The 23,877-nt window shown below is 36.3% G+C and overlaps 2 protein-coding genes across 2 annotated transcripts in view; both read left to right on the forward strand.

Moving 5' to 3' along the window:
* Positions 1-12,228, forward strand: part of LOC127975505 (plexin-B2) — a 96,461-nt gene extending 84,233 nt beyond the window's left edge. The window contains exons 19-37 of the mRNA XM_052579650.1: positions 42-153; positions 1,111-1,320; positions 1,421-1,600; positions 1,675-1,811; positions 2,010-2,110; positions 2,269-2,498; positions 2,601-2,782; positions 3,508-3,574; positions 3,651-3,797; positions 4,340-4,496; positions 4,894-4,994; positions 5,666-5,750; positions 6,038-6,189; positions 6,313-6,473; positions 9,133-9,280; positions 9,376-9,440; positions 9,529-9,604; positions 10,080-10,154; positions 10,295-12,228. Of these exons, the coding sequence (XP_052435610.1) occupies positions 42-153; positions 1,111-1,320; positions 1,421-1,600; positions 1,675-1,811; positions 2,010-2,110; positions 2,269-2,498; positions 2,601-2,782; positions 3,508-3,574; positions 3,651-3,797; positions 4,340-4,496; positions 4,894-4,994; positions 5,666-5,750; positions 6,038-6,189; positions 6,313-6,473; positions 9,133-9,280; positions 9,376-9,440; positions 9,529-9,604; positions 10,080-10,154; positions 10,295-10,399 (2,491 nt within the window). The 3' untranslated portion in view covers positions 10,400-12,228. The remainder of the gene's footprint in view (positions 1-41; positions 154-1,110; positions 1,321-1,420; positions 1,601-1,674; positions 1,812-2,009; positions 2,111-2,268; positions 2,499-2,600; positions 2,783-3,507; positions 3,575-3,650; positions 3,798-4,339; positions 4,497-4,893; positions 4,995-5,665; positions 5,751-6,037; positions 6,190-6,312; positions 6,474-9,132; positions 9,281-9,375; positions 9,441-9,528; positions 9,605-10,079; positions 10,155-10,294) is intronic.
* Positions 12,229-15,487: 3,259 nt separating this feature from the next.
* Positions 15,488-23,535, forward strand: LOC127970311 (overexpressed in colon carcinoma 1 protein homolog). The gene is made up of 5 exons (XM_052572815.1): positions 15,488-15,693; positions 17,098-17,122; positions 18,011-18,126; positions 19,686-19,720; positions 21,736-23,535. Exons 1-4 carry the CDS (start codon positions 15,654-15,656, stop codon positions 19,688-19,690), a joined length of 186 nt encoding a protein of 61 aa, XP_052428775.1. The 5' UTR covers positions 15,488-15,653; the 3' UTR covers positions 19,691-19,720; positions 21,736-23,535.
* The last annotated feature ends 342 nt before the right edge of the window (positions 23,536-23,877 follow it).

The following is a 23,877-nucleotide window of genomic DNA, read 5'->3' on the forward strand; positions in this document are numbered from 1 at the left end:
AGATGCTTCAGGGGTGAGAATATATGTCTGTGTGTTTTCAGCGGAGGTCGTAAGATCATAGTGACGGGAACTGGATTTGATCTGGTGCAGAGAGCCACCATGCGAGTGCTGCCCTCTTCTGACGAGTTCAGTCAGAAGTCTAGCAATGTGGAGGTGTGTGTAATGTAATGTAATGTGTTGTTTGTTATCATCATTTATGGACCTGTTTGTGGTCGCTTATAGTAAGCAAGGCTGGGATTTGAAGAGGATATTCTGATTCTGTTTCCTTAAAGGGATAGTTCAACTAAAATATACATTTCAGGTTCAAAAGTCACTATTTACTCACCCTGAGGTCATTAAAATTTGATGCAGTATTGTTGTTAATTAAAACTATTTTAACATCAATTTAAATAAATAATGTACAGAATAAAATATAAATATTAGAAAAAATATACATTTTGAAATTCTGGTTTGACAACTAACTAAAAAAAAAACTAAAAAGTGTGTTGAAGTACTAAAATTTCTGAAACAAAAAATTAAAGCTAAATAGAAAAAAAATAGCTTATAAAATGACAAAAGCACATACATTTACAAATACAAACTACATTTTAACTACATTATTTGTCCATGGAATGCATAAGCAAACAGATATTTTCCAGTTTGTAGTAACCACAGGCTTCAAGATGGATTTGTAAAATGCACCTTAAATGTACCTAAACAAATATTATTCCTTCTTTTGAAGCCATACAATAATTTTGAAAAGGTTGATATATTTATTGAACGCTTTTTTACTCTGTGTCTCTTTTGCTTTTATTTGAAATCTTTGTTTCATATTTTTGTTCTGTCAGATGTTTTTAATTGGACCTCAAGAAATCTCACAATAGCATTTTTATGTAATTTCCTTTTTTTGATCAATTGTCTGGATGTCAAAACCAATTGCTCAGTTTCAAGCTCTGAGGAGTTTCCTCTCTCTCTTCTCTGTCTGCATCTACCTAATATTTTCTTTAATTCATATCACTTCTCTTAATGTTAATAAACAACATTCATCACACAGCTGATAGCCTGCTGTCTTATTTCTTTTGTGAAATGTGTTTTATGCAGAGATAAACTAACTTGTTTTCTTTCCTGCAGTTTGTTGAAAAATGTGTCAACAAGAGTGAAAACGTATTAGAGTTCCTCTCTCCGGCTGTGAACAAGTCATACATAAACCAGTCCTTAAGAACGATCATCCAGCTGGACAACTTGGTGGAGAACTTGCCGGAGTTCGTTTACCATCAAGACCCCTCTTTCGATAAGTTTAAAGATAAAGCCATCACGGAAAACAGCATCATCAGCATTAATGCAAGTGTTTTCGCTAACAACTATAAAAAAAAAAACTTCAGTAACTGCTGAATTTTCTTCTTTTTTTTTAACACTGCTTGATTGCTTTTCTCTGATGCAGGGTAAAGGTTTAAATAAAGCAATGACTTTCAAAGAGGCCAAGGCATTTGTGGGCAATGTGCCATGCACGGTGACATTCCTGGAGGATGAGAAGCTGTTCCTCGTGGCCCCTTCCAGCCCTCCGAATTCCACCTCCAGACGCCAGCGCAGAGACACCAGCTCAGAGGCTATGGAGCTGACGGTCAGAAATTGCTCCCTTTAAGTTTTAATCCCAGTTGGTGTAACCCTGCTTTCAACATTTCTTGTCTGTTTCAGATCATTTTCGGAAAAGGAGAGTGGACTGTTGGCACTGTTCACTTTGAGAGGAAATACGAGCTTCCTCTTTACATCATCATTCCTTTGGTCCTCATTCCCATGGTCCTCTTTATTGCAGTGTCGATCTATTGCTACAGGTAACAAACCTCTGAGTGCACCAGACTGTAATAATGTGAACTTAATAACTTTGATTTCAAAGTAGTGCATCAGACTCATTCCCTCCATCATTTCTTGTCCTCTCTCTATCATTAAAAAAAGTACAAATAAAAAATATGCTGCAAATTAGAAGTACATTAGATTCAAGTAAATTAAAAATAATGTTTGCATGGGTGCAGGAGGAAAAGCCAGCAGGCTGAACGAGAATACGAGAAGGTGAAAAATCAGCTGGCGAATTTAGAGGAGAGTGTCCGTGATCGCTGTAAAAAAGAGTTCACAGGTGAGATGTCCCTGCTTCTCATATAGTATATCAGTTTATGGCATTTTCATTTGTCAGCAAATGTTTCCTTTTTAGGGAAGTTGTTAAAAGAGCAAGGATGGCTTTTTTAATTCTGAAGCTGCAACTTATATATGTCACTTAACTCTCTGTTTTCTTAGATCTTATGATAGAGATGGAGGACCAAACTAGTGATCTGAATGAAGCTCGAATCCCATTCCTGGACTACAAGAACTACACCAACCGCGTTTTCTTCCTGCCCTCCAAAGATGGAGCCAATGATGTCATGATCACTGGCAAGCTGGACATCCCAGAAAACCGCAGAGCTATTGTAGACCAGGCACTCAACCAGTTCTCCAATCTCCTGAACAGCAAAACCTTCCTCATCAATGTGAGACAGCGTCCACCTAATAAAGTTGCTCTGTGGACATGTCTATGTACTACTGGATTTGCTGTAGAAGCTGACTTATGTTCTCATGTCTTTGTGCTTTAGTTCATACGTACCCTGGAGGGCAGGCAGGAGTTCAGTGCCAGGAATAAGGTTTACTTTGCTTCCTTGTTGACGGTGGCACTACATGGCAAGCTGGAGTACTACACAGACATCATGAGAACTCTTCTGCTGGAGCTGATGGAGGAATACATCCACAGCAAGAACCCTAAACTCATGCTCCGCAGGTCAGAACCGACTCTATAACAACTTCACATAATTCTCCATTATTGTTGTTCATACTTAGCTTCAACATTTCTATGCAGTCATACTTGCATCGGGATAAATAATTCCTGGACTTTGGAACAGAATATCATAGACTTGGTCCTTTTGGTTTGTGCTAGTAAACAACCACATAGCAATCAAACTAAACACCCTAGAAACAGCAATGCAATTGCTGAAACCACTCAGTCAGAACACTGTTTAGTCAACTATTTAGTATATAGTTCCTGATTCAGTTCTTAATTCAGATTGATTCCTATTTTGGTTTGATTTAGATTTATTCAGGTATATTTTAGTTATAATATCCGTTTTGATTACATATTCTTACATGGAGAGAAATGTTCTCTATGCTGATGCTGTCAATTATACAGGGCTTTGTTTCAAACTGCCAACGTCTTTTGTAACCATTCATTAAACAAAACCCTTTTTTTGTGAATCGTTCTACACTATCAGGTTGTGTTGTATGTTTTTGCATGCTGTGCTCGAAGCGTCTATAGAAAGCTTTGTGGTGTAGTGCCACCACTGAAATGAGACTTTGAGAAAAGATTTTTGGGGGGGACTTCAAGCATCAATGTCAGGATCGTTCAAATGGAGATTGTAATTGATCAAGACATGAGACAATAGTTAAAGCCATTTTTAGGGCATTGTCTGTTCTGACAAATTAAATCATCGGCGTGTGTTTCCTGTTTAGGTCTGAGACTGTTGTGGAGAGGATGTTGTGTAACTGGATGTCCATATGTCTCTACCAGTTCCTAAAGGTGAGCAATTATGCTATGAATAGAATTGCAGAAATGGTTTTCTAGCTGTGAAGGCTGACTAATGTGTTTTTCACAGGACTCAGCCGGCGAGCCGCTCTATAAGCTCTTTAAGGCCATTAAACACCAGGTGGAAAAAGGTCCAGTTGATGCCAAGATGAAGAAAGCCAAATACACGCTGAACGACACCGGACTTCTAGGGGATGATGTCGAGTACAGTGTTTTGGTGAGTACTAGTGGTGTTCAGTACAATTTCTTACCTGTAAGACATATTTTAGCATCCAAACTTGGTTTTGAAATGTATGGCATGTCTGTTTACACCTTATATATCTACAAAGATGGTGTCTTTGTAGAAATGGTTGGTAAGGGACCTGTTCAAGAGAAAGCGTGTTAATACAGAATGGGTCTCGTTGTAAGAGAGACTCAGGAAAGTGGAGACAGTGTGTCCATCATTGTTCTCCTAGCACCGTTTATTGGCCAGCAGTGAGTCTATAATCTCATTCACGAGCGTAACGCTGCTCCTCGGGCACTGAACAGCCATTATCCGCTGGAGGAAACCACTCTGCAGAAAACCATTCATGAGATCTGGGAAAACAAACAAATCTTGTTTTGTTGAGTTTTCCATGAAACAAAGATTAACGCCTAAGTAATTTACTTGTAATTGGTGATTCTTGCCTCTTAAAGTTTGTTCAGTCTAATTGTTTATTTGATGTGGTGATCTTTTGTACAGTTGGTGTCAGTGGACTAAAGCCTGTTTGAACTCTGTAGACCCTGCAGGTGTTGGTTCACGGCGAAGGTCCGGACGTGACCCCTGTCAAAGTCCTGAACTGTGACAGCATCTCCCAAGTGAAGGAGAAGATCATCGAACAGGTGTACAAGAATCTGCCCTACTCCCAGAGACCCATGGTGGACAGCGTCGCACTCGGTTAGAGCACCCAGCACTTTTGATTTATTATTGCAGGGCAAATTCTAAAAGCTTCCAACTTTATGAAAGTAACACGCATAAAAAGCTCTCTTTATTACATATATAAAAGTACAGGAGGAAGACTCACTTCTTCCTGGCTCTGAACAGATAGCGGTTTGATTAATGGTGGGATCTTGTGCATGTCGGTCGGCACTCCTGCCGTTCTTAATGAGTTGTTCTTTTAAATGTACTGAATTGTTAAAGCCATTGTCTCGCATCATCCATCAGACAGATGAATCTGGTTAAATGAAGGAGTGTAGAGAAAAACCAGCCAGGGATTTTCAAGTGTAATGTGTGCCACAATTTTTTATTTATTCATTTATTTTCTTCTCTTACATACTTGCTTTTCTTGCCACAGAGTGGCGCCCTGGCTCTACAGGCCAGATCCTGTCCGATCTGGATTTGACATCACAGAAAGAGGGAAGATGGAAACGAATCAACACCCTGGCCCATTACAATGTGAGTGCACAATAACACATGAATACACACATAAACACTCACAGTGTATTGAAAATTTGGCATTTTATGTTTCTCAATGATTAATGTTGTCTTGAAGATCACATTTCGCTGTGTTAATACTGTCAGTTAATTACAATTCATTGATTTTAATTAAAACTTGTAGGTAATGCATTTATTTTATTTCATCACAGGGATTTATTTATTTGTTTGTTTATATCGGGTTTTTTATGGTTTATTTTATTTAATTGTACTCTATTCTTTTATTAAGTAGACTTGGATTTCAAAATCAAAAATACATTAACATAAACAGTGCATTATTAAGTATAAATTACAAACTAGTTCACCTTGGGTTTCCATCTTGGCTTTAGTGTTACTGACAAGCCTGTTAGTTTTTATTTATATTTTACTTTATTTGTGCCCAAAGTATCTAAAACATATTTAATTTTTTATACATATTTTTTGTGTGTTTTGTTTTGTTTTATTCAATCACTGGCTTTATTAAATTAAATTAAATTATTTATTTATTTATTTTATTTTTTGAAAAGGTACACAAACAAAACAAATTTAAACAGATATTCTCTATGCTTTTGGATCACTTTGTGTGATGTCATATTATTCCCTGTTTAATTAAAGTGAATAACTGTTTCAAATATTTTGTGTGTGTGTATAAGGTGAGGGATGGAGCCACCCTGGTCTTGTCCCGAGTTCTGCACACCCAGCAGTCTTTTGACCAGAACCAAGACAATCACGAAGAAAGTTAGTGACTTTCAATTATACTGAAGTCTTAAACTACTCCAGTCGTATTTTAATGACACCGCTGCATTGCTTCATATTGACCCTCACGTAATAGTCTTAACATATTGACACTCCTTAGTGATGGAAAAACACAGAATGACTCAAATCTGCTGACGCACTAAATAGACAGTGAACTAGAACTGAACCCAAACTAATAGGCCTCTTATACTAAAGTATGCCTAAAATAACTCTTCTCCAAACAGGAAGAGCAATCAGTTCTTCAAATGTGCTTGTTTTGTGATGAATAGGAAAATCTTTGCTGGAAGACGATAAAGTATTTCACCTGGTGAGACCGGCGGATGAGTTGGATGAAGTAAAATCAAAGAGAGGGAGTATGAAAGACAAGGCCACGACGAAAGCCATCACTGAGATCTACCTGACCAGACTCCTCTCTATGAAGGTGGGTTAGACTGAATATTTACTTACATTTGAAACAGTTTTTTTTTTTTCATTCACATGTAGACGTGAATTGAATTGGAAATTGAATTAGATAGTGATGTACTGTGATGTGCGTGTGTTACAGGGCACGCTGCAGCAGTTTGTGGATGATTTCTTCCGCAGTGTGTTGTCTTCCGGGACCGTGGTTCCTCCTGCTGTCAAGTATTTCTTTGACTTCCTGGATGAACAAGCACTAAAACATGACAACGTTGATGATGAGACCATCCACATTTGGAAGACCAACAGGTTTGAAACACTTAACGGTTCTGAACAACATTAATTTAAAGGGACCGTCCCCTAAAAAAATCAATTTAGTTGTTTTTCTTTAAATTATTATTATACAGTTAAATTCAGTGGAGTACGAACCTACGGTGACTCATTGCTGAGTCACACATATTATTTTTTCCACTCAGTTATGTCGTAATAACGAGATGTCATTTTAACTTCAACTTTTATCATTAAAACGTCATCTTTTCTCGTAATAACAAGATGTTTTCTCATTAAAATTACATTTTCTCATAAAAACCAAATGTTATGTCATTAATATTACATAATTATCTCGTTAAAACCACATCTATTCTCGTAATAACACAATGTTTTCTCGTTAAAACGATATCTTTTCTCCTAATAACGAGATGTTTTCTCATTAAAACGATGTAATTATCTATTTAAAATGACATCAATTCTAGATAAACTACATATTTTTCTCGTAATAAAGACATATGACATAAAAACTATATGTTTTGAGCGATAAGGGACTGTCCGTGCTGCTTTCTAGCTACAATATTATTATTATTATTATTATTTTGTTCTGTTTGCCAAAAGGGTAAATGAAAATTAAGCTTTTTCATATTTTTTGTTAGTGGGTTAAAAAATGTGCTTGCTATTTGTAAGTGGGCTGCCCTAAAAATGCCACTTTTCCACTCAGCCTGTTCACATATCGCGTCTTTTGCGCGCTCAAATTCGTTATTTCCAATGTAGGCACGCGGTGCGACGTGCCCGTTTTTTCCAAGCGCGTCCGCACCGCATCGAGTTAAAAACATTTAAACTTTTCAGAGAGCCGCAAGCGCACCGCGGGTCATGTGACAAGAACTAACCAATCAGATTCATTCTTTCCTGTGACACCGTTGAAAGCTCAGCTAAGATGAAGGAACTGCTGATTATAGTTGTATATGGATTGCCATTTTGAAATAAATTTAGTAGCAGAGCTACTAATCATCATTTTAACGAGAAAAGATGAAAGACATATCTCGTTATTACAACATAAGTGAGTGGAAAAAACATGTGTGAGACATCAATGCATTACCGTAACATTGAGCTCTTATATTTAATTTTATTTTATTTTATTAAATGACAAAGGTTTTCTTTTAGAAATATTATTGTATAATATTATAAATATATTATTTAGGTTTTTAATATAATGATTAACTGTAAATTCACCCTTTCAACTTTCATTGTTTGAGGAAAACTTTTTAAACCCCCCATCCCCCCAAAAACGGTTAAAATTTGTTAAATAAAACAGTTAATTTGCTGCGTATATTATATAATATTGTGAATTTAACAAATCCTTATTTTTATTTAGAAATATTTTGTTTATTGTTATATACAATATATATTATCATAAATACACTATACATTATATTTAATTATCTTATTTATAATTATAATAATAACTAACTGTAAGTGTACTGTATATATTCTATAATTTTATATTATATGACAAATAATCGATGCAGTCTAAAATTTTGATACAGCATTATCTGAATGAATTCAACTGTTTCATTGCATCAGTTGATAAAGCTGTGTTGTGCATGAATTCATGACGTACAGTAAGATGCCAGTATTATGTTGTACAATATGTGCACAGCCGGAGGTGGTTGTTTAAAGTGACAGACATTCTTTCTGTGACTAAAACCAGCTTTCTGCTTCATGAATTCACATGAGCGTGGCCGTTCTTGTGTATAGATGTGACAGCCATTCATCTTTACCTGTCTTTCATTATCAATTATGGTACTGCGTTTTGCGTTGCTTTAACCCATGAACTCTAGAACGAGTAAAAAGTTAACTTTCACAATTAATTTGAGACAAATTATAATATTATCTATCTCACAACAACAATAATAATAAACTGTCCTTTGCAGTAGAGATTTGAAAACTCTGAAGCCGATTAGCTGCAGATTAAATTATGCAGGCTTTGTTGAGCCCTGATAAAATATGCACAGTGTGTCTTGTTCGATGAGCGGAGATATTGACATGTGAAGTCTGCATCAGTGTGCTTGAAGTGCGCACTTCTCTTTCACATCCCCTCTCTCTTCCACCACCATCAGCGGTCCATTAAATTACTCCTCTCATTATTATTTTGCAGAAGAACCGTGACTGCTGGGTAAGTCAGGAAAAAGAGTTTGATTTGTTTTCGAGTCGAGGCCAATGGGACTTTGGTATTGACTCTGTATGGATTGCTTGCAGCTCCTTTCCTAAAAGGGCCGTTGGGATATTGTTATATTAAAATCTCACACCAAACTCTGAGATGACTTTTTTTCTCTCTCTGTCTCTCTCTGAAAAATGATGGTCCTAGATTGAATGATAAGCTGCTGATACATGCATTAGATCAAGGGAAAAAAAAGCTCTGGAGGAATGAAGATAAAGCTATTACTTTCCTTTAAACAAAAACAGTGCCTCGTTTAAAACAAAATGACATTTCTATTGAGTAGAGAGTTTGTTGAGCTTGTCTTCATTAAGCTAAATTGAATGGCACTTTATGCTTAATTTAACAGATAGACAGATAGATATGGGTTTTCATTCTGTCTTTAGTGTTACTGACAAATCTGCCACCTATAAATGTATTTTCAGTTGTTTTGTTTTGTCCTCGCAAGTCATACGTGGATCGGTGTGTTTGTTTCCTCAGTCTGCCTCTCCGGTTCTGGGTGAACATTTTGAAAAACCCTCACTTCATCTTTGACGTACATGTGACTGAAGTGGTGGACGCCTCTCTGTCCGTCATCGCCCAGACCTTCATGGACGCCTGCACCAAGTCTGAGCACAAACTTACCCGGGTGAGCAGCAAGAGCTGAAGTTGTAGCTTATCAGATGCTATCATTTCATCTTGGCTTTCTGTTTAATGTCTCCACTCTTGATCTCTGCTTCACAGGAGTCTCCCAGCAACAAACTGCTTTATGCCAAGGAAATCTCCACTTACAAGAAGATGGTTGATGAGTAGGTTTCTGTTCTTTTCATTATTTGGTACATGTGATACCTCAAGTGAGAAAGACAACAACACACTCATGTTCTCTGTGCTCTTCAGTTATTATAAAGGCATCCGTCAGATGGTTCCAGTCAGTGACCAAGACATGAACACACACCTTGCAGAAGTTTCACGTGTAAGTTGGTTTATTTACAATCGTGTAATTTAAATTTTATTGTTTTATCTTTTATATTTTGTCTTATTTTAGTATTTTGTTGTATTTTCTGATTATTATTGTTTTTTTTTTTTCATTTTTATTGTTGTATTTTTTTATATAATTAGCTTTTTTGTTTGTTTTATTAATAAATGTATAATTTCAAGTTCGTGTTATATTTTATGCTTTTTTAAATTTAATTTTAAATTTAGATTTGTATATTTTTTCATGTTTATTTTTTATTTTATTTTAGTAGTTTTCATATTTTATGTAATGTTGTCTTATATATTGTCATGTTTATTTTATTTTGTGTCATTTTTATTTTGTTTTCTATATTTTTTTCAGTTGTATAATTTTTTTTTTATTTGATGTAATTTTTCTTATCATTATATTGTATTTCATTTTATTTCATGCATGTAACTGTGAACGGCAAATTTAACTCCTTATCTTTCTCCAGTCTCATACAGATAAGTTGAATACCCAGGTTGCACTGCACCAGCTTTACCAGTATGCCAGCAAGTACTACGATGGGGTAGGTGTTGTTTCACATCATAGTATATGTTGAACTCCAGCCATTTTCATAACTGCATACATAAATTACTCTGGTACAATTTTTATTTTTGAGTTCAAGTAAACGGTACAAGTGTCTGTCTCTTGCCTCTCTATCCATAGATCATCTCATCGCTGGAGGACGATCCTGCCGCCCAGAGCAAACAGCTGACCCTCAGACTGCAGCAGATCGCCGCCGCATTGGAGAATAAAGTGACTGACCTTTAGTGCCGAGGAGCCCAGACTCAAGAAGGGAGATGGAAGTGCTACTAAATCCAAGACAGAGCTCAATTTAATGGGCTCAAAAATAAGAACAGGCCTTCTGGAGGACTCTGGTTTTTGGAGCCTCTGCTCCATAAAGTAAAAGATGAAGCAAGGAGGAACACAGACTAATTGCAGACCCTTCCTCTCCTAACGGCTTTCGGCTCTGCTCAGAGGGACCAATATAATATACTCTGACCTGAGGGGAACATCACAACCGTTGAGGAGAGCGAAAACTCACTATGGTACTTCTCAGATCTGCACCTGCACAATGAAAACCCAGCATTTATTTTTGTGTTCTGCTATGCCAATAATCAGATGTTCAGTATATTCTTCCTGTGTAGATTAATTAAAATAGTATTATATGTAAATATATTTTTACACTCGAGGCTGCAAGAGGCTTAAGACAAAAGAGATGGATTAATGTTTCTGTGGAAGCCATTGTTTTTTTTTTGTGTGTGTGTATTTTAAGTGCCACTCTCATTCCTGTGCAGTGCTGATGTCACATCCTGTGGGTTCTTTGATGTCGTTGGCTCACGGTTCAGTTTGTGGTATCACTATCGGTTTGTACAGGTGTTTGTGATGCTGATGTCCGAGCCAGGGCTTCTTTTGTCCCTCCCGATTTTTTTTTTTTTTTTAGCTTATTTATCAGTGATTGCGTATAGTAATGTCATCAAGTCCAATTCTAATTTAGCCACGGTACAAAAGAGCAGACTATGATTTCTGAGCAGTTGTCCACGTCTCAGAAACACAGCGAAAGAGCATTTGATCCATGACACACAGACACTCAGAACAAAGGCCACGGAAGCTTTTATCTCCCTTTGCTTTGGTGCCTGATCCACCAGTTGAGTTTTTATGTTTTGTACCATCTTTGCTTTTATGTATGTGCACTTTGACACATGGCTTGCCTTATTTTATGACAAAGTTATGATTTTGTATTTTAAATTAACAATATTTGATTTGATCAAGGAAGTTTGTATTGCTGGTTGCCTTTCTTAAGAAGTTACATGAATGGTAGAGAATTTTCTTGAATGTTATAATGAAATACGAACACGATTTTGCCTTAACAGCAATAGTTTGGACTGAGAGCGACTCATTTGCTTATTAAATCATGATATCCTAGAATTTAAATTTTGTTTATTGGTACTATTTTTTTTTTTTTTTTTTTCTTTTTTTTTTTTTTAATGTTATATTTTTATTTAGAGTTCACCAAAGTTTAAATAAATATTTTGCAGCTGTCCACAACCACCTAAAGCTTCTGTTGTTTTATATTTATCAAATGAATAAGTCTAAAGTTTAATTTAATTACTGAAAAAGCTATAATGGTAAGGCAGCTGATGGTAAGTCGTCTAATATGTAAATGGTACAGTTTTCCTACCTGTATGTTCTGACTCAAATGTGCCAAACACTTCACACTCTTAATGACAGAAGGGTACTGAGGACAATATTGTTTCTTCATGAACTTCACTAGTGTGACTTGTGTTGCCTTTGGTAGGTGGTGACAAAGTCACACTGCAGCCAATTAGAGGCTGGCACCGCCCATTCTGAGCATGATGGACAGCAGGAAATGCCTTTGAACTGTAAATATAGACCAACTGCCAACATTTCATATTCTTCTCTACTTTTTCTCGCTCTTCCTGCCAGTTCTTCTGTGTTGTCTAGCTATGACCTTGTCAGTGGCTTATTGTAAAACTTCTTTTTTGCCTTTCCTTACCAGGTAGTGCCTTAAAAATATGAGTAATAATGATCAATTGTGTGGTGATTGTATCTGCATTAAAATTGCAATAGGGTCCTTAGTCATGTTTCTGTGTTTTTGTGAGAATTGTTCACTACTTCTTTAAATGTATATGTCGGGCTGTTAAATGAGGTTAAACATTATTAATTTCTAATATAGCCCTGGAAGGAAATCTAAAATACCTCCAGTAACAAACCTGAGAGATGTTTGTGAGATGACATCGGAGATGAGGTAAGACTTGGGGTGAGTTGTTTTCTTAATTTAAATGATCAGTCAGTTAAACAATAATTTTGTTATGTGAGCGGTAAAACCTATTAATACTAACTAGTAATGAATAGTTCATTTGATTACCATTAATATCTAATCAACTCAAGAGTTTAAGTGGTCCCCACAATGAGTGTTGGTTTCCGTGCAACGACAAATTTAGAGGCGATAAGATTAATCAATTAAATCCAAAAAACATGCATTTGAAAGCATCTTTTATCTAGAGATAAATACTAAAGGAAGGAATTGTATCTGTGATGTATGTAGATTAGGATGCCATCACATTAACTTACTGCAGAAGGTGGGAGTGACTGTAAATGGTTTCACTGTATAATGTCCAAGCCATTACTGTCAGTGATAATGTGCTTTCCAGGAAATTAATGCACCAGTCTTAAATATTACAACATGAATATTTATACAATATTTATTCAAGTAACTTCACAGATGTGTTATCATTGCCTAAAAAAATGCTGAAAGTACAGACAAATGTAAAAATAAATAAATAAATAAAATTGACTTTGGTAACATTTTAAACAGAGAACTGAAAACAAACCAATTTTATACTATTTAGAAATATATTAAAAAAAAAAACTTATTACACAATATAATAAAATGTCAGAATCACCTATGAAAAACATCTAAAATAATGTAAATATAAAATCTCATCAGTGTCAATAAAACTACTACAGTATATAAATATAAAGTTTACCACTGTTTTACAGGAACTCAAATGCTGTTGGACTCAATATTCAGTACAACAGAACTCTTTCTTGTGTTTTTCCCCCTCTGCAATCAAAAATAGTTCCAAATAAAGTAAAAAAAAAAAATGGGTCTGAACTGGGTCTGTTCAGTCATGGTAAAGAATACTACTACTTACTACTAATAAAAAGAGGTAAAGAGAGGATTGTAAAATCCCAATCTCCTAGCCTTCCACGCCCTTAACTATTTCACTTTATTTCAAAGTAGACATTAAAACTGTTGTTTTTCTCCTGAATGGCCCTGCCTGAAGGCATGAGAGCTTTCAGGGAAAACTAGGACACGGATAACTTCCTGTCCCCGGCATGAGCCAAACATAGACATATGCGAGTTAACTCCAACATAAAGACCAAGCTGTGACGCCATTTATTGAAGGCCAGCGACTCAGCGAGCGAAAGGACATTCAATTAGATGTGTGCTGGAGTTGTTTGTTCACTTCACTATCCAGCTATTTTAAGGCACTTTCCTCTTCAGGTTCTGCCTCTTTAACCTCTTTTTTCCCCCCATTTTGTGAGGTTTATTTTGAATGTTTTGTTCCAGGAATAGAATGCCAGTGTCACGTTTGTTTACCTACCGTAAATGAGTTATAAACACTTGTTAACAACGTTAACATACTGCCCTCTGCTGCACAAATCATTCACTACACCCATTCTAGACAAAACAAATGGAGGGAAAATCAATTAATTATGTTCCTGCGATATCAGTAAGTGCTCTTGTGTTGGGAAAGAATTCGCAGTCTTTCCGTGACTACGAATAGAGCTGAATAGTCCAAGGTCTAAATGGAGTTGTGGACTGACCTGATGACTCTAACGCATTAAGCGTTCTCAAGGAGTTTTAATCTAATGTAAGTGGAGGAGCTTGGTGAAGGGAAGTAACGCTTGTGAAAAGGCCAAGTGTATGACTCACTTACCTTAAAGATATAGAATAAGAAAAATAAGCTATATTCTAAAATGTCTCCACCTTAAAATGAAGACAACTTTACATATCTTATCAGTAGCTGCTATCCATACTAAGTTCTTTCAGAATTGCTATATAAAATCATTATTGGAATGCTGAGTTTACTTCTCACAGCTGTTGTTGTTTTCCCTCGCAAAGTTACGTTTATCTCATAATTCTTACAATCAAGCTTTGTCAACAAGCTCCACTAGATAACAGATAAAACACAGTGCTGTAGTCTTTATTCTTTTGTGATGCTCTCTGTTGCGTTGTTCATTTAGCTGGTCAGATCTTCTAGTCATTTGATCACCAAAGTTTTCTTTTTTTCTTCTTTGTTGCACGTTATACACGACTCAGAGACCCATTTCCACCCAGAACAGCATGTATAATTAGTCAATGTCCTCACCTGCCTTCTAAAACAACTGGCAAAAGGCTGAGAGCGTGGATACTGAGACATTTACTGTGTGATGTTGAATGCTGCTCCTAATAAGTTACAGTCCATCTATATCTGTCATTCTGCCATTTTCACATGCAACATACCTCTGTCTAGTTACATCACTATTATTATTGCATTGTTTATCTGCAGTTCTCAACTTTTGTAACCTAAAGATAATATTTATTTTATAACATGATTCTATATTATTATTAATATTAGCAAAATGTTATTATTAATATTTTATATGCTGCTGATGATAATGATTATGCTAGATATGTTAATAGAAATAGTAATAATATGCAAAGTTGCAAAGCATACAAAATGTTAGTTTACATTTTGGACCATATGTTGGTTTTATCATTTGAATTTTTTTTATTAATAACAGTTGCGTTGCAAAATTATTATTGTTCTTATATCTATTACATGTTAATATACTATATATGTCAATGTATTCTTTAATATGCAAAATACAAAAAAAAAGTGGTGAAAATGTCTTATAATTATTACAAATAAACGATAATATTGTGTTATATATTAATATATATGTTCATATATTAACTATAATTTGTTATAACTGATTTCCTTTTTTTTAAAGTTTGCTTTGACCCCTGGTTAAGAACCACCAATCTGAACAGAATGTGAAATTCCTTTTTAATCTTGAAATAAATTTTGCCTTTCCCACAGTATTATTACTCTTCGTATCAACACACACACACACACACACACACACACACACACACACACATGCACAGAAACACAATCTCTGTTACCTGGGCAACCTTGCCAGGGTGGAGAAATAATTCTTACCACCTACATTCACCTCCTCCTCTCTCCCTCTCTCTCTCTCTCTCTCTCTCTCTCTCTCTCTCTCTCTCTCTCTCAAGGGAAGTGCAGGAGGTATAGCAGCTCAGACACATTCAGGCTCAGCCATCAGACTGCACTACCCTCATCCTCACTCTCTCCTCATCCCTCCATTCATCCTTCTTCCAACCAATTCCAGTAATCTGTGTCTCTTTCCCCCTTGTCACTCCCCCTCAGCACTGTCTATCTATCCTATTTCCATCACTTTGATTGACTTTGACAAAGTTTAAAGCATGGGATGTGGGAATTCCACCTCAGACAGCACAGCTGCGGGTAAGTGTGCTGCTTTTCTACCTTTACGTTTGTGTTCATGAGTGTGTGTGAGTCTGTTTGTTGCTGTGTGTGTGCTCTGTAAACAAGCCCATGTCTGCTCATGTGAGTTTAGCCATCCAGTCATCTTTCTCTCCTCCACAAACCATTGGCTTCTGGCCAGATGCTCTCATGTTGTGAATGGGAGTTCTGAGTGTCTTGTCAGGACTGAATCATTCACACATCTAGATTCACTCAACCCTGGTCCTTGTAGATTAACTGGATCAAACATATCCTACCAGTTGTTTAACGGCTAGAAGTAAAGATCGTTTCTTGAGTTTGGTCAATTCTTTGTGCCTGGAGGTCTCTGAGACTAAATTATATTCATGAAGGTGTTTGTTTGTTTACACCACTGTGAAGGGATTGCATGATCTGTGAACCTCTTAAGAGAACTGATGTGTCTCGGCTGGACGTGGATGAGCATGTGTGTGTTTGTACAGTATGTGTGAACGTTATGTCCTCAGTCATCCTTCAGAAATCAGCAGAGTTAGACGGCAATCTGAACAGCGCTCCAGTATGAGTCATCTCACATGGGTACACAGTACACACACACACACACACACATAAACAGGAGCTGAGGCAGGAATGGGCATGAATCAATATGAACCGCTTTGTGAGGATCTTAGTGGAGTCATCAAACACACTGTCATTTTGAATAGCATTTTAAGCATTACAGGGCGATGAAGAGATGTTATTTGCATTGTATATTAGACTTCTGTCTGCCGGAATTCATGGATTTTTGCCAGATTGTACAATTTACAACAATTACAGATTACAACAATTTGTTTCCATTTATTTCAAATTGTTATAATATTTGTTTATAATCAAAGTATGTCTTAACAGGATGCAGTGTTATGACTGATTGAACTGTCATTAAATGAAGTCTGTGGTCTAATATTTCTGTGGAGAGCTAGCCAATATGTATTCCCTTCCCTACCATTCATATATGATATTAATACACACATAACCACCTGTCAGTTAACTTTAAGAACTGTACTTGCGCGCACGCACACACACACATACACACACACACACACACACACACACACACACATTAGTGTTCACTGATGACTCATAGTGTGATTGACCAGACATTGGATGGAGCTTTCGCCATATCAGCGAATGATAAATCCGCCCGACAACACTTTCCCTATGTCTTTATTACATTGTAATAACACAATAATGACATATTAATTACTTACACGATTCTTAATCAGTCCGTTTTCTTTCAAACAGTGTAAATGTTGGTTGGATTCAGGAGAGCAATAAATATGTTCTTTTAAAATTACTCTGTGTATACTGTATACTGTATATAATGATCGAGGAACATGTGGCATGACTAATTTGTGTGTTTGCTTATTTCCACAGGTTCATCTGAGTCAGCCAAAGATGTGTGAGTATTACCAGGACAGCAAAAATAAACTGACACCCATTGTTTACACACAAAAAAGGTATATGCATATACTTTATGCATAAATGCACACAAATTATATTAATTACAGTTATTATATTATTGCATTAACAATATTACACCTAAAATTAGCAATACTCACATAACAATATTATTGTATTAGGTATGTAATGCTGGTTTTGTGATGGCAAATTTGTGTACATTTGTGGTAGATTCTTTATTTTTTCTGAAATCTCATAATTTTTTTTTCAAAGGCTATGACTTCAGAGAGAGAGAGAGAATGAATAGGAGGGAAAATACTATAAATCCTTGCAGTGTCGTTCAGTTTTTGAAACTGCTTGTCAATCAATCTCCCTTAGAAAAACTGTGGGGTTTTGAACACAGCCTGTTATTTTCCAAACAGTTCCGGGAATTATTCTCTCACATCTGAACAACAAGCACCCACACATCAGGACAGAGTCTCGCGTGCACATACTGTATCAAGTCCTTGACTGCCACAAAAAAAAAAAACACTCTCCACAAAAACACCATCAATGAAACCTCAAACATGTTCACAAAAGTCTCTTTTGAGAAAAATGTTGCCATACTAAAAGCTCTGCTTATCAGTTCTTATAGCTTCTCATTAAGGTTCTCTGTAGAAAACTTTCTCTTTGATGCAAGACCCCTCAAGATTTAACGGATCACACAATTTGCCAGATATGATACTCAAAATGTGTTTAGTCAAATACAGCTGCTGAAAGGTTTGTTGCTATTGAGACTTTTACTGTAATATGGATTATAAAGCAACACACTTTTCTAAGTTGTGCTTTTTGCCTCATACATTAGCTCATTGGATCATATCTTGGTTCTGTTCTGGTTCTGGGTCCACAGGCAGGAGGATTCATCTATGGACGATGAAAAGAGGAGGAACTATGGTGGAGTGTATGTGGGCTTACCTGCAGACCTCAGCAATGTGGCCATCGGACAAACACCCTCCACACACAAAGGTGAGAAACGGACCCAGTGATGCATGCACTTCCACAGGTGTCTTTTGTTAAAAAAAGTAAAAAAAAAAAAATCTTACATATGCATGTCAAGAATTAAAAACTGGTGCTTGCAAGGTGGCAAAATAACAGGGTTTTAGGTAAGTTTTATCCTAAACTCTTAAAAATAAAAGTTCTTCACAATGCCATAGAAGAACCTTTTTGTCTAAATGGTTCCATAAAGAACCTTTAACATCATGATGAAGACAGATAGCTGAAATGTTTGTTACCCTCTGCTCTGAATCAAATAAAAGACTTGAGTGCAGACCTTTGATTATGTTTGAAGAAATATAGGTCTTTTTGCACCTAATTCAGCTAGGAGAGTGCGGTGATTTGTATTGATTAGGTTTTTGCTAAAAAAAGAAAATGTAAATGCAGTTTTTACAATCAGTATCAGACAATCAAAACAGAAAAAAAAATTGCCTAATGAAGGTTAAATAGATGCAAGAAACAAAAGAGTAATTCAAATGAACTGTATAGATGTAAAAGAAAGAAAGAAAAATATATACCAACACAAAATCACAATCCAGAATGCTTATTTTATGATGATAGTAAGAGCAAAATTAATATCCAAGGCACATTTTTTTTATACTTTAAATGTTAAACTGATGCTGTCTTAAATCAGAACAGTAGCATGATGTTCTAAGTCGAAAATAGACCTACTTATGAATTTTGTTACCTTGTTAATCCAATGACACACACGTTTTTAAAGAGAAAGAAGACTAGAGGAGGTGTGAGTGTGTCTGCAGTCAGAATGAAGTTTCTTCAGTGTCCTAAGAATTGGCCTCCTCTTCCTGAAACCTGTTACTCACAATGGAAACCAATTTCTTCAATTCACTCTGGTCTCATGTAAAGAATGAACAGACATGGAAAATTCTAATAATAATAATAATAATAATAATAATAATAATAATAATAATAATAATAAATCTTAAATTAAATCAATTAATTTATATTTAGACTGAAAAGTGAGTTAGGGCACTTTATGTGTGTGTGTGTGAGTTGTTCCTGGAGGCTCTGGGATGTGTTAATTGGAGAAACATCTCTCCACAGGGAAAGCGGAAAGTGCGGAGTACCAAAAAGAGTGCTAACAAAGCTGAAGGTTTGCGTGTGAGGGGAAACACGTAATTGTTGTTATTGGTACCTAAAATTAAATTTATTAGAAATCATTTTCAGTAAATAAATAAAATGAAATATAATTAAATAAAAAATTGCTAAATTCACTAAACATAAAACTGAAATAACTAATTAAAGTTATATAGAAATATTTTTTAAGTGAGAAAGCAGTGTGACAAAATTACTTAACTACTTAATTACTAAAACATATAAAAAATAAGTTTGTTCAAAATAACAACAGATATTATAATAGTATACAGTATGAATAATAGCCTACTATAATAGCTTAACACAGATTTGTTTATGATGTAAGTTGGGTCCTCTATGGAGAATTATTATTATTTAAGTTTTCACCCTATATGTATATATGTGTATGTATATCAACTGATGCATATTTTCTTCAACAGAATAACGCTATTCAGAGCTGAAGGCACAGATAAAGGTAAGCCCATCTTTGCTTTCTTACAACTTTAAAGTACATCACTTCTTAAACGAAATAATTATTGATCAAATAGCATTGTGACTTAAAATTCATACACATTTATGTGTATAATTTGACCTCTTTGAAAAACCAAAGCAAACACCATAAATCATATGAAGAAAGGATCTGCCTAAATAGGTAGCAAGCTTTTAATGGAACCTAACTGTAATAAGTGACTGATTTGGAAACTCTGTGTGACACGAATCAGTTGATTTCAATGGAGTTTTGACATTAGCATGTAGCTAAGCTAACAGTGCAACACTCTAAAAGGCATAAAAAAATACACAGCACACATACAAAAATAGAGTACAATAGCCCGTTTACTGAACTGTTTTTAACAACACCTTTCACTACTAAATGGAATATAATTATATTTAGACTGTTTTTCTTTCTTGGTCCACCATCTTGGATTATCTTCACTAAGCTTATTGAAGAAGGATGTATGCCATTCGACATCCATTTGGAACAGATGTTGTGTCTGACGTACCTTTAAAATGCTGCTTAAAAGAAACGTTCCAAAAGGGGGGGTTCACAGCAATGCATAGAAGAACCATTTTTGAGTCCCCAAAGTGAACTGTTCTTGAAACATCATTTCATGTGTCATTGTAAAACTGAACTGGTTACTTTGGGTTGTTATTGCATCCTTACGAAAACCCCCTTTATTTTTAAGAGTATATTGTGGACTGCAAAGATTTCATGGATGTTCAAGGTTCTTTATGGCCATTTAATATCTTTTAGATTAGAGCAAAAGTTTTTTAAAAGGGGGGTGAAATGCTATTTCATGCGTACTGAGTTTTTTACACTGTTAAAGAGTTGGATTCCCATGCTAAACATGGACAAAGTTTCAAAAATTAAGTTGTACGTTTGAAGGAGTATTTTTGTTCCAAAAATACCTCTTCCGGTTTGTCACAAGTTTCGGAAAGTTTTTTTCGAGTATGGCTCTGTGTGACGTTAGATGGAGCGGAATTTCCTTATATGGGTCCTAAGGGCACTTCTGCCGGAAGAGCGCGCTCTCCCGTGGAGCGGAGCAGAGACATTCACTGATCAGAGCGAGAGACTGAAATGTCACAAAAGAAGTGTGTTTTTGGTTGCCAGGGCAAGACAACTCTGCACAGATTACCAAAAAAAAAAAAAAAACAGCATTAAGGGACCAGTGGATGGAGTTTATTTTTACAGAGCATCAACGGAGTTGTGCAAGTGTTTTTGTTTGTTCCCTGCATTTCGAAGATGCTTGTTTTACAAACAAGGCCCAGTTTGACGCCGGATTTGCATATCGTTTATTTCTTAAGGATGATGCAGTCCCGACGAAAAAGGGATCGTAAAACTGCTTCAAATATCTCTGTGTTGTTAACTTAGCTATCGGCGCGTAAGCACATCAAGTAAACAACATGCAATGTTGTCATCAAACTGCACTTTCCACATGTACAGCTTAAAAAAAAAAAAGACGACATAAAGTGGAACTTAGTCATTTTCCAAAACCGCTAAGCAAATATATACAGTTTCAATACATACCACATAGAGACGTCCTGCTGTAGTCATTGCTGATGCTGCTCTTGTTAAATTTCAGCCTCTGGATCTGATTCTGGACCATAAATATACGCTGAATCTGACTGTTAGCTATGGTTTGTTTTGGATAATATTTTTTCCCTCACGGTAATGTCACAGCTTCCAAACGCTCTCAACGCAAAAGCTTACTCGCGCTCGTGATTCTTCAGCTCCGCCCACACGTCACGCCTCCAGCCGGTCGTGTTTTTCCGGGAAAAAACGGTACAGACTTTCTTTCTCTTATAAATATAATAAAACTAAAGACTTTTTGGAGTTATGAAGGATGCAGTACTACTCTATAGGTACTCAAGATTAACAGGATATTGAGTGAAAACGAGCATTTCACCCCCCCTTTAAAATTATATATTTTTTGACAGATACAGAATGTATTTATGTATACCTTGACTGCTCACTTTCTTATTACCTTGCAGGGCTTCCCAGAGGGAATTTTGGCTGAAAAGTGCTGCGTAATAATCTCAAAAGGACGCAATCTTCATCATCGTTGATTGGCTCGTTGGGACATCCCTGAATCCTCTGAGAGCCAATCATCTAATTGAACTGAACTGGAATGACAAGAATTACTTACAAGGTCAGACGTCAAAGACAAATGTTAGCATCACTCAGCGCATTTAAGTGCTACCAGCACCTTGTTTCTCAGGACAGTGACACACAGGTGTTGATGATGACAATCACAGAGCAAAGAAGACGTGTCTCTGAGCTCAAACCTTTTCCCTCGCTGTGTTGCTCTCGGTCACATGTTCATTAATAGGTTTCACAAGATGCTTTCAAGTGGGTAATTGGGACTCTTAAGGCACTTTTTATGCACTTATGAGTCTGTGTTTTTGTTCTTTCACTCTTTCATCATGATTTGCATCCTTTCAGACACTCTTCTCTAGTCTTAACGATAAGCATGTAAAATCCATTTGGTGCGTGTCATGTTTGCAAGAGGACTAAATTAGTACAGTAAATGAAGTGCCTTTGAAGGAGCTTGATGCTGGTCTATCAGGTGAGTCCTCAAGCCCTCTTCTGGAGGTGAAACCAAGGGTTATGTGTTTGTGATTGGGTTTAAGGTCCCTCCACCTCGGTAATCCAATTAGAGTGACCCAGTGAGAGCCTCTGAAGAACAAGTGTGTCTGTGCTAGCAGCGCCTGTCCTGAGAGAACTCCGAGGACTGCACAAGTAGGCTAGCGTTCAGCATCAGGTCAGCTGGAACACACACACTCCTGTGACACAGGGGAAAGAGACGAGGAGAGAATGACAGAGAGGGATAGCAAGAAAGGGACTGCTTGAGTCGGACTGTGTCATTATGGACTATATAATTACCATAAAACATCATAAAAGTAATATAGTTGTTAGTCTTATTAGTTTAGATTTTAAATTTAAATTTGGGGTCAATAAAATTCAGCAAAACAGTAATATTAAAAATACACTCACCTGAAGGATTATTAGGAACATCATAGATTGGAGATTTGTGGGATGTGCATGCAGGACCTGAAGCTCCTGTTCCACCACATCCCAAAGATGCTCTATTGGGTTGAGATCTGGTGACTGTGGGGGCAATTTTAGTGCAGTGAACTCATTGTCATGTTCAAGAAACAGATTTGAAAAGATTCAAGCTTTGTGAAATGGTGCATTATCCTGCTGGAAGTAGCCATCAGAGGATGGGGACATGGTGGTTATAAAGGGATGGACATGGTCAGAAACAATGCTCAGGTTGGCTGTGGCATTTAAACGATGCCCAATAGGCACTAAGGGGCCTAAAGTGTGCCAAGAAAACATCCCCCACACCATTACACCACCGGCCTGCACAGTGGTAACAAGGCATGATGGATCCATGTTCTCATTCTGTTTACGCCAAATTCTTACTCTACCATCTGAATGTCTTGCAGAAATCGAGACTCATCAGACCAGGCTGAGCTCCAGCATCAACAAGGCATTTTCGCCCACAGGACTGCCGCATACTGGATGTTTTTCCCTTTTCACGCCATTCTTTGTAAACCCTAGAAATGGTTGTGCGTGAAAATCCCACTAATTGAGCAGATTGTGAAATACTCAGACCGTAACCATGCCATGCTCAAAATTGCTTAAATCACCTTTCTTTCCCATTCTGACATTCAGTTTGGAGTTCAGGAGATTGTCTTGACCAGGACCACACACCTAAATGCATTAAAGCAACTGCCATGTGATTGGTTGATTAGATAATTGCATTAATGAGAAATTGAACAGGTGTTCCTAATAATACTTTAGGTGAGTGTATATATATATATATATATATATATATATATATATATATATATATATATATATATATATATATATATATATATATATATTATTACTATTAAAAAGAGATCTATTATAATACATTTAAATTGTTTTTTATTCTTGCATTTTCAGCAGCCATTATTCCAGTCTTCAGTGTCACGATCCTTCAGAAATATTTTTTTATGCTGATCTGCTGCTCAAGAAACTTTTCTTCTTCTTCAAAAATGTATTCTGACTCCAAACTTTTGAATGACAAAATAAGAAAATATGAATGTCTGAATGTTTTTGTTTTATTTTTAGGTGTAGAT

Source organism: Carassius gibelio, chromosome A4 (assembly GCF_023724105.1).
Source record: "Carassius gibelio isolate Cgi1373 ecotype wild population from Czech Republic chromosome A4, carGib1.2-hapl.c, whole genome shotgun sequence".
Taxonomy (NCBI): domain Eukaryota; kingdom Metazoa; phylum Chordata; class Actinopteri; order Cypriniformes; family Cyprinidae; genus Carassius; species Carassius gibelio.

Coding starts and splice junctions, on each gene's coding strand:
- LOC127970311 (XM_052572815.1), top strand. CDS start 15,654: ATGGGATGTGGGAATTCCACCTCAGACAGCACAGCTGCGG. Junction 15,694..17,097: donor CTCAGACAGCACAGCTGCGG/GTAAGTGTGCTG, acceptor TTATTTCCACAG/GTTCATCTGAGTCAGCCAAA. Junction 17,123..18,010: donor TCTGAGTCAGCCAAAGATGT/GTGAGTATTACC, acceptor CTGGGTCCACAG/GCAGGAGGATTCATCTATGG.